The 10,551-nt window shown below is 49.0% G+C and overlaps 4 protein-coding genes across 4 annotated transcripts; 3 read left to right on the top strand and 1 right to left on the bottom strand.

The window, feature by feature from the left end:
• Positions 1–1,136: 1,136 nt before the first annotated feature.
• On the top strand, positions 1,137–2,806 carry nop12 (rRNA-processing protein NOP12; the record flags this gene model as incomplete). The annotated part of the gene is made up of 2 exons (XM_024822645.1): positions 1,137–1,262; positions 1,319–2,806. 2 exons carry the CDS (start codon positions 1,137–1,139, stop codon positions 2,804–2,806), a joined length of 1,614 nt encoding a protein of 537 aa, XP_024679537.1.
• Positions 2,807–3,101: 295 nt separating this feature from the next.
• P174DRAFT_444694 (uncharacterized protein) lies at positions 3,102–4,673 on the top strand. Its single transcript, XM_024828150.1, has 2 exons — positions 3,102–3,894; positions 4,001–4,673. The coding sequence occupies exons 1-2, from the start codon at positions 3,583–3,585 to the stop codon at positions 4,544–4,546; spliced, it is 858 nt and encodes a 285-aa protein (XP_024679536.1). The 5' UTR covers positions 3,102–3,582; the 3' UTR covers positions 4,547–4,673.
• A 1,135-nt stretch (positions 4,674–5,808) lies between these two features.
• Positions 5,809–7,178, top strand: P174DRAFT_463105 (uncharacterized protein; the record flags this gene model as incomplete). The annotated part of the gene is made up of 3 exons (XM_024830217.1): positions 5,809–5,964; positions 6,018–6,305; positions 6,402–7,178. 3 exons carry the CDS (start codon positions 5,809–5,811, stop codon positions 7,176–7,178), a joined length of 1,221 nt encoding a protein of 406 aa, XP_024679535.1.
• A 1,293-nt stretch (positions 7,179–8,471) lies between these two features.
• On the bottom strand, positions 8,472–9,650 carry P174DRAFT_412083 (GPI anchored serine-threonine rich family protein). The gene is made up of 2 exons (XM_024824290.1): positions 9,311–9,650; positions 8,472–9,252 (listed from the first exon to the last, which is right to left on the bottom strand). The coding sequence occupies exons 1-2, from the start codon at positions 9,522–9,524 to the stop codon at positions 8,804–8,806; spliced, it is 663 nt and encodes a 220-aa protein (XP_024679534.1). The 5' UTR covers positions 9,525–9,650; the 3' UTR covers positions 8,472–8,803.
• Between the last annotated feature and the right edge of the window lie 901 nt (positions 9,651–10,551).

Genomic DNA, 10,551 nt, shown 5'->3' with positions numbered 1-10,551 from the left:
AGTCCAACAGAAGCGAATATCACCTCAGGCCTTCACAACAGGCACTGTGCGTGGGAATATGGAGAACGAGGAGAAGAAGGAGGAGAGGGTGGAGGTGGTGGACTTCAAGAAGCGGGCGATACGACACTGCAGCGCGAGAGAAAAGGCGGCATGGACGAGCGGAGATTGGTTCGAAATCGCGGTCGAAGGATATCGAGAGGGTAAATAGAGAACTCAATGAGCTGAAAATGATTGATCAAGCAGAGATAGAAATTCACTGGTGCTCCAGAACCCACAGATTTGCTTGGGAGCGGACAGTAGTGAGAAAGGTGAAGGAGGGAGCCCCAATAACGACAGCAATAATCTACCTCTTTTGCTCTGCTGAGACTCGTCGCGGTATTCCGAGCGTAATGGTATTCTGCCGTATTTTATGCCGACGCTGACCACACTCCGGAGAGGTGGTGTGGACGCTGTGGTTACTGACCGCCCTGGTATCGGCGATTACACATCATGTGACATATCCTTAGTTTGCATCTCAGTTTGAGTGATTTCATCTGATAAGACATCGCTTCTTAGAAAGTGCATTTCAGAACATCTGGAAATAAATCGCTCTTAGCAATGTGTACTCCTGTCTAATAGTCCTACTATTGACCAGTCGCAATGTATTTGGTAGCAGCTTGCCACGAAGAGATCTCGGTGCCGGTGATATCATTGCCGCTAATTGCGGATAATATCAATCCGTGCTCCGTCTGTTGATCCCATCGTGGTACTTCTTCACGACAACCACGATGCTGGATCTAAGAAGTTCCTGCCATCTTCTCTCATGACTTGATTACTATCTACTAATATGAGTGCGTAAAAATCTTTCATGAAAATAATAGAACAGATAGTCAAGCTGTATGACGTCTCCGCACTGTGGACGCTGCGACTCTCTTGTTCGGCTTTGCTGATACGATAAAGCACGTGATCTTATCCAGCTCCCGTCGCCGAAATATTTTTTTCTTTTCGAGGCAACCAAAAATTAGGAAACGCAACAAAGAAAGCAAGAAAAGCGTATTTGCTTTGATAGCGTGAAATTTAACCACTGGTTTTGATCTTCCTCATCGCCTGACGACATTTCTATAAGGGTGACAGAGGTCTCCCCATTCTGATTGAAGATGGGCAAGAAAAGTAAGGCTCAGTCGGACAATGTCTCGCAACCAGGCAAGACAGACGCTACTCTGCCTTTTTTGGGCGGAAAAGCCGCCATTGACCCAACAGTGGCTTCATTGTTCGAAAAAAGTGTATGTACTTACCCATGACTAATATAAGGCTCTTCTAACACTCTCAAATCATTCAGGCCGGTCCAGTGAAAGCTCCGTCTGTGCAGCCCACTGTCACACAGAGAAAGGACAACGAGCCAGAAGATAATGTAGAAAATGAAGAAGACGATGAAGAAATCTCTGAGCTTGAGGAGGACCCGGAAAGTGAAGATGAAGATATGCAGGACGTCTCGGAAGTCGCCAGTGACGCCGAGAGGACGCCGGCCGTGGATACCCAGGCGACTTCGAGCAAGAAACGGAAAAGGGCCCCTGCGGAAGATCTCGAAGAGACTTATATGCGGCGTATAGCGAAGGAGGAACAGAAGGAACTAGAAAAGCGTCGCGCCGAGAAGGCAAAGAGGCAGAAAGTTGAGGAGGAAGGAAAGGATTCTGATTCTGTGTCGGACAAGTCTAAAGACGAGGATGACGAAAGTTCGGAGGAAGAGGACGAAATTACAATCCCCGAGCACGAGACTCAGAGCGGTGATCCGGAGTCCAAGGAACTCGAAAAGAGTAACCGTACCGTGTTCCTCGGCAATGTCTCGAGCCAGGTCATCAGGTCCAAATCGGCGAAGAAGACCCTATTGAAGCATCTGGCATCCTTCCTTTCCACTCTTCCGGAATCTACAGGGCCTCACAAAGTCGAATCGATTCGGTTTCGCTCCGTGGCCTTCGCTAGCGGTGGAAAAGTCCCCAAGCGAGCTGCCTTTGCTAGACGTGAGATATTGGATGACACTACACCAAGCACCAACGCATATGCTGTCTACAGTACGGTGCAGGCAGCACGGAAAGCACCTGCGGCCTTGAACGGCACCGTTGTTCTAGATCGACACCTTCGTGTCGACAGCGTTGCGCATCCCTCCCAGATCGACCACAAACGGTGTGTCTTTGTTGGTAACCTTGACTTCGTGGACAACGAGACCGACCCGGAGGAAGACGGGAAGAAGAAAAAGAAGAAGTCGGGGCCCGCGGACGTTGAGGAAGGTTTATGGCGCACATTCAACGCTCACACCAAGGGATCTAAAGAACGGACCTCGACCAAAGGCAATGTCGAGTCTGTCCGGGTGGTCCGTGACCGTACTACCCGCGTGGGCAAAGGCTTTGCTTATGTACAGTTTTATGATCAGGTCTGTGTGGAGGAGGCACTTTTGCTGGACGGGAAGAAGTTTCCTCCCATGCTGCCGCGGAAACTCCGGGTGACACGGGCCAAAAAGCTCCCCAAGAAGCGTGATGGCCCAGAAACTGGGGCTCACGGCAAAGCGCTCGGCGAGGGCTTCTCGACGCTCCAAGGGCGAGCAGGTAAGCTCTTTGGTAGAGCCGGCGCGGCCAAGATGAAGGCCGAAGGGAGAAAGTCTATATCCGGGAACTCGGTGGTGTTTGAAGGTAATCGTGCAACAGAGGGATCATCGCGCATCAAAATTAAGACCAAGAGTCGTGGCTCCAAAGGCAAGCCGAAGAACCGGAGCGCCAAGCGAGCTGCAGCGTACCAGGCTGCCGGAGGCAGGAAAGGAAAGATGGCAAAATAGGTTTCTTTACATGTATCATTTTCTTCCATATGCCTAGTGGGCTGTTCCTGGCACTGCTTACAACGAAGCGTAACTATGTACTCACCGCATTGAGAAGATCATTCTCCTGAAGCCGAAATTGCATTATATCAAAGTCATCACAGCACTGCTTTTCAGCCAATATAGAATATTAAAGGGCCGCCCAATAGAAGTACGCGGACGGTGTGGTAAAAGCACCCATTGACAACATTGACGTCATCAGATATACTATCTATTTCTTATCAGCTGAACACAGAGAGGTATATCAGATCGTCGAGTTATCTCCTTGAATGCTTCTTAATATTCTTAAACATCGTCGCATTATTATAGTTCTAGCCTGGGGCCGTTATTTGTGCTTCTAAGCCACTGATCAGACAAATCTGATACTGATAAGCATCAGAGATCTGAGTTACCCACAGTCCCCTGAACTCCCCGCCCTGACGTGGGGAAACGGCAACTATTCTGACTTCGCCTTTGGGGCACAATATAGACAAAATCGCCATGGGGAGACATCTATGATACCTGCCTATTTTTATCTGCATCTATAGTCAGCTGGTTTTCAACCAGCGTTGACCTTGATCGTTGAGCAGTGTATTCGACTGGGCACAGGATAACTCCTTGATTATTGATGCCTGGGCTGGCCCGAACACTTCAAAACATATTGAATTTTTATTGTCTAGCCGTCTTTTCAAAATCCCTCAAGATACCCTCACACTTTACGACATTGGTTTCAGTTTCATATGATGTTCCCGTCCATTATGCGCCGCTTCCGTTCCCCTCGTCAACCGCCATTTAATGACTCGGACGATACAACCCCTTCTTCGAGCGAGCCAGCACAAGACACAGCTTCGGATATTTTCTATCCCGGTGTATTTGATGTGTTCAAGGTCAGGCATATTTTGAGATGGAAGGTCATCTCGGAGGGGTTGCCAATGGAGATTGTGGATATGATTATGGAGGCTGCCGAATACTGGCCCTCAATCGAGGCTAGGATGGACACAAGGACTATTATCAGACAGGATCATGACCGAGAGCTGCTACGAACGGCACCATTGTGTTATGATGAGGCGGTATGTTGCAGACCTTGCCTTGACTGCGGTTGGCGATCATCAAGCCTTCAATTTTTCCATTTCTTCTATCTATAATGGAAACTGATATCTTATGACCTATCGATAGACACTGGGAAGCGCATCCCCAAATGTACTTCCTCATCAGACCGTACATCCCTGTCGCAAGATTGTTTTCACAATCTTGTCTCATGACCAGGGCTGGGGTGGTGGTCCCAGAGGTGAATGCCCCTACGACGGGTCATATACCTGGTTCGATGTCGAGATCATACACGCAATCCCTCAAAATGGCAGCAACCCAACAGAATCGCAGGTTTCCCCTCTGCCCACTGGCCAAGGGGAGCGTCAGGAACCGATCGGTCCCCAGCACTCACATTTCTTGCCAGGTCCTGGCAAACTTCAGATGAATAAGACCGCAGTATCACAGACACAAGAAAATACAATCACTTGGCACTACCTTGACAACATCCAAGCTGAATCTGCTGACGCCGAAGAGATTGAGCGTTCGCAAGGTCGTGGTCGGGCGACGCTGGATGGGAGTGTAGTCCGGACCTTGGGCGTGGGAGACTCCATTGCTGTTTGGGGACGAGCACGATTTCCAGGATGGTCAAACCATGTCGAATTTATATCTGTCCGGGTATTCTGGGCCGTGTAGTATGGAATGGCGAATGTACATTCTACTAACTTTCGGTGTTCAAATTGTTACCTTGTTACGAGCTCTCCGTGCCTTACGATAGTCGTAGCCCGAGCAGCTTCCAAAGAGACAACGCAGGAATACAACAGCATATGTTAAGGTTGAGTATCAGCGAAATGATATAAAAACGAGGAGATAGCTGGTCAAACCCTTAGGTACCTAGCTGGTGGACCATAGTGACCCCTAGCCCTTGCTCAGTATATAGACCCTTTAACCTCAACTCCGCACTCTTCTGCAGATGCCTGAGATAGCAGCAACCTTCCCAATCAGGCAAACAGTAATAACCTCATTCTAGTCGAAATCACGCAATCGCGCCAAGACTGTCCGTGCATGGTTCTCGTGTGCTTGAATATAAGGACTCTCCATCCTCCATCACTACCAGCACCTTTGGGAGCTGTTCCTTTCCATTGTGAATGAGGTTAATGTCTGTTTAAGCTGCGACGGTCATAATTCGTGACAGCCATGAACTGCATGGGATCCCTCATTGTACCCTTGACGATGGGCGACAACGAGCACATCCCCCCGTGACATTCTCTCTTGCCTCAGCCGACGGAAAGCGTGTCGGTCGGCGATTCACTCGCAAGGTCCAAGTGGGGCCTGGTGCATCAGTTGCGCAACCATCAAAGTTCAACCACTCAGCAGTCAGTTTCAGTCGCCGATTGCTCATCTATGCTCGGGCTTTCGACATCTTGAGTCTATGAGACGGGGAGTGAGAATGGAGTATCCTAGTACCTTTAGGATTGTTATCACCGCATGATCTGTGGCTTTCCCTGCTCTATATGGACGGTTGATTACGTCCGCACCATGTGTTCTATCGCCCGAGATGCCTGATTCGCGCTTTCAAGCCGTTTCTGTTACGCATCCCCATATCAATGGACTGGAACAAGCGGTAAACAGTGAATCCTGCCAAGCGTCTGCAATGCGGATTTATTGTTCGCTGTTGTCATTTTGCGTCCGTTTGCTCGCCGTTTCCCGATGTATATGATGATCGGGCTCACCTCTTTCCCTAGGAGAAGGTGTCACGACGCTTGATAGCTGTTTTCACCGAGAAAAACGCCGGGCTCTGATTCTAACCATCTGGCAGAATCCCTACTAATTCACACCCTTTCTATAATTCTTCAGTACCCCGTTGAGTTGTCTTCATGTGGTAATTCCAGAGTTGTCCCATAAAATTTCATTTACGGAAGCTCTCTGCATCTATATCTCCAAATCGTTCAACAATCATGAATCCGCCTCAGAAATGTGCTGCGGTTGTCGTGGGAGCCGGTCCTGCCGGCCTGGCCGTGGTTGGAAATCTCCTGGAGAGGCAGCTTGGTGGGAAAATTGCCTGGGTTGATCCGTACTTTCAAGCCGGACGTGTGGGCAGGAAATACCGCGAGGTTCCTAGGTGAGCACGACTATTGCCGGCTCTTTACGCGCTTGGGAAACCGAGCAAGCTTTCGGAGGAGGAACTCTACGGCTGACTGTTCGGGTTCTGTCCAGCAACACCAAAGTCTCCTTCTTCCAAACGTATGCCACAGGTGTCCAGCCATTCCGTGCAGTCATCAGTAGTGCACGCATGCCCAATGCTTTTACGACTCTAGCGAAACTTGACCAAGATCAAACATGTCTGTTACAGCATGGTGCAGAAATGGTTCAGGCTCTAACAGAGGGCATTGTGAAACTGGATCGGGTTGTTCAGTGCAAGGGCTATGTCGTTGCGGCCAATCTGGCGGAAAAGGTTAGTTTGAGGTCCCGCATTTGGAGTACCAAAGGAGGGTAACATGAGAGAGAAATCGGATAGTTTGCTAATGCTTTTCGTTCCCCTGTTCCATAGACTTCTTCCTGGACAGTACGGATCAAAAGTCAAGGATCGTCCGACGAGTTTGAAGTTGAGACACCCAAACTCATCCTGTGTACGGGGTCGTCACCGACAACTGCTCCGATCCCTGTTCCCGGGCACAACATTCAGAGGCTGGACCTTGACATTGTTTTGAAGCCTAGTGAACTCGCATCCCACCTTCCCCGAGACACGCCCTCGACCATTGCCGTTGTAGGGGCTTCTCATAGTGCCATTCTGGCTCTGCTCAACCTGGTAGATCTGGCCCGCAGTTCTCATCCCCAGCTCCGCATCAAGTGGTTTACCCGGCATCCTCTTCGGTATGCCGAGTACATGGACGGCTGGATCCTCCGAGATAACACCGGTCTCAAGGGTCTTGCTGCGGACTTTGCCCGCCAGCAGCTCGAAGATGAAGTTTTACCGACCTCCGAGGCAGGCCGTTTCATCACCAAGGTCGATTGCAGCAGTGGTAAAGAAATGGCCCAGTTTAAACTGCAGTTACCCTTCTGCACCCACTTCGTTCAGGCCATTGGCTTCACTCGGGATCCCTTGCCAGAGCTTTCTGTGAATGGTTCGCCATTGGAACCGGACTTTGATCATGAAACCGGCGGATTCTACGATCAACGTGGACGACTCGTTAAGGGCTTATATGGTGCTGGTATAGCCTTTCCAGAGCGAGCAGTTGATCCTCACGGTAATGTCGAGTATGCCGTCGGGTTCTTCAAGTTCATGAAGTTCATCAAGCGAGTGTGTCCTCAATGGGTTGCCGCGTAGAACTGCCTTTCCGTTTCCTCTCTTCGGTCTGCATGACGGATGATGTCATGCTCCTTCCGGGCCCGCTTTCTCCAATCCATTTATCTTGCTGTTTCAGATACTTCAGACATCACCTTGGGAGCTGTGCTCCCACTATGTTGTGAGTGACATCATTAGCATTCTTAATGTTAATCAGAATTGATAAACAATAAACTGAAAACCCCTATCCGCTCGATAAGTAAGAACGAAGCATGGCACGTTGCACGACAGAAGGGTTATGTCATCCTCACGTGCTATTCGCAGCAGCCTTCAGCGTCGTAGGACGAATGTAGGTAACGTTTGCCTACGAGGTATCCGGTCACAATACATGACAAGAACTTACAGCCAGAGATCTACTCCTCTCTAGCCGAAAGAATCCTTCCAGGCATTCTCGCATCATTCAAACCGTCAGTCCTCAGTCATCGATGTCTTGAGAGAAGCGTTCTGATATAGGTACCGTACTTTCAGTACTAACGGTACGGTAAGATATAATTTCAAGTAAAAATACGCCATGTCGATACAGAACCACTGGAGATTGGAGGCAGCGCCGAGGTTACTCGCGCAAGCGCAAGTCTTACATGCATAATGTAGGCACATATACAGTACGTAGCTACGTGGTTTCCTACTTATCCATGAATAATGACTGAAACTGACTCTCACAAAGACACTCAAAATCGCCAGAATACCGACTAATCATGGCCTCTGCAGATACTGAGGTTTTAAGCCCGTATAGCCCGTTGGCGTATAGAGTAGTGGGTAGGTAATAACTGACAGAGAATCAGCTCATGCCACAGGCCCAAAGATAATAGTCTGCTGGAATCTAGATCCCAAGGTAGTTAGGGATTAGCTCTGCCATACGGAGGACTCCAGAAGGAGACCTCTTAATTTTAGAGGCTGTAAATGCAATGCAATTGCCGAACCATATTACTATGTCCCCTCTGCTAACGGTCATTTCGACTAGGAGACCCACAGCCATCCGATGGGGTATCGCTGTGACAGAAACAAATAAAAATCGGACATTCCAAACCATCGGTTCGATTCTGAAATGTATTGGGCTTATGATTGCAACAGGCTATCGACCGATTCCCCGCGTTATCTTCGACTCATACTACTAGTAGTTCCTGAAGATGTCGGCTACAGCAGAGCCTCATTGCCTCCTTGACCCGGCCAGAAGGTTTAGAACCATAGAATATGCAGATGCATTTACAAAACTCCATTGTTTACTCGCATTCTCCTGCAGGCCAAAGCAAGTCATTCATTACAATGTAAACATATCTACATACCATACAAAAAGTGTGCCCGAACAGACGAGAGTCCTTGGTCCCAACAACGAATAATGACCATTAGGTTAGGCGATCATGTGGATCCCCAAGCATCGCCCAAAAGGAATAGAGAGAATTGGACACGAAAAAAGGATGTTACACCTTTTTCCATCCCCAGGCCAGGAACAAACTGTAGATACCCAAGAACGGTAATCCAACCATATTCGAGCCTAAGCAAGTGCAAAGGAAAAAGGAAATGGACACGCCAAAAGCTATATATTCGAATGTATCGAGCCCGATCGCAGTGATGTGACTCGCCGCCAGAATGCTCGCAACGTATGCTGCTTACATGAATGCAATCACACCCATGACGAGCGCCATCATGCCACCGGAGATCCGGTTCATGACACCGCCATTGGCGTTGGGGACCGAAGTAGGCGAGGTAGTGGCGCTCGTGCGAGAAGCCCGGGTGGTAGTAGTCGAAGTTTCAGTTGTAGACGAGCTGCTGGTGGTCGAAGAGCTGCTGGAGGGGGAAGCAGTGGTCGACGTCACAGTGGTGATGGTAGGAGTTCCGCTAGTAGTAGTAGTAGAGGTCTTAGTGGTAGAGGCGGTCTTAGTGGCAGTGGCAGTAGCCGTGCTCGACGCGACACCTGTAGCTCCTGCAATCGTGAAACGGCCCAAGTAGTTGGTTTCGGAGGTATCCTCATCGGAAACGATCTCAACGGTGTAATCGGGCTGAGAAGCGATGTTAGAAGGAACATTCCAGGTGTAGCTTCCGGAATTGGGAATGCTTGCTAGGGTACGTTAGCAGATGCGCAGAGCTCCAGACTCGTTTCAATCCGAGACACTTACAGACAATGGTTGAACCAGAGTCAGGAGTGAAAACGTCGCCCCATTGAAGCTTGAGAGTGACAGTTCCACTGGTGGTAGGGTCCCAGGTCAAAGTAGTGGGCTCACCAGCAGTGAACTCGTAACCGTTGGCAGGGATGTTGAAAGGATTCTCCTTGGTAGCTGCAACTGCGATGGCCGCGAGAGCGCTGAGAGACAGGAAGATGATGGAACGCATGCCGACTAAAGTATAGACTTTTGTTGACGCTATTATATATAAATTCCCAAAAAGGAGGTAGCAAAGCGGGGGCTAAGATAAAGTATTCCGGAAGATTGTAACGAAGGGATTTTGAATTGGAATATACGTATTCAATGAAAGGAATGGACTCTGACTGGATTTAAGTCAGTATGATGCAAAGATCGACTGGATGGAGAGTAAGGAGAAAAAGGGAAGAAAGAGGAGAAGGGGAGATAGGACCGAGTAATAATAACCGGAAGAGCTAGGCTAGTAGACCCTACCTATCCTTCCGCTACACCCAAGCAACCTGGTCAACTCATCTCGTTTGGGGGGCCTGGGTAAGCTAATGGAAGGATTGAGATTTCGCGCCAGTAGTTAGATGGAGGGGGAAGCCACGAGCCAGTCAGCCTCGAGGAAGAGCCAATAGGACGGTCCCATCAACCATCAGTTCACAGCCCCCCGAATAGAAGAGGCAAAATCAGAATAAATGGGCATAACGCCATCGAGGGGGCTAATCCCAGCCAGACTTAGTCGCTCCCTCTCTAGGAAAAGGCGTTTGTTCAGCTAGACCGAGTCAGTCGTAGTCATTCGCTTAGCCAAATAAGTAGGTCAAGAAAGGATCCAGTAATTCCGACGAAAGCCCGGTCGGGGCCCCAGCTAGTTGACGCTAAGGTCGCAAAGGACTAAAGGAGATAGGTAACTAGATGACTATCAGTCTCGATGTGTGGGTGGCAATGAACCATGGGATCGATGATCGATCTATCCGAGGGTCTTTTGAGAACCGGAGGAACTGAGGACTTTGATATTTGTTGCTAAGAATAACCATACCTTACCTCCGATTCACAGTAGGTAGATTGGTAGATGAGTGAATTATGATTGTTTAGCTCCGGTTATCCCATAGCAGATACCTAGCACCCGAAAACCCAAAATCTGAGTGATCTTCTACTCCTAAATTCCTGTGGTGACTTCAAACGTAATATGGAAACATACAAAAGTATTTCTTAACATCAACTAGATAAATGTCTGT

Source organism: Aspergillus novofumigatus (assembly GCF_002847465.1).
Source record: "Aspergillus novofumigatus IBT 16806 chromosome Unknown P174scaffold_7, whole genome shotgun sequence".
NCBI classification, from domain to species: Eukaryota; Fungi; Ascomycota; class Eurotiomycetes; order Eurotiales; family Aspergillaceae; genus Aspergillus; species Aspergillus novofumigatus.
The sequence above is the reverse complement of the archived record's forward strand: the minus strand, read 5'-3'. Positions and strand labels throughout refer to the sequence as shown.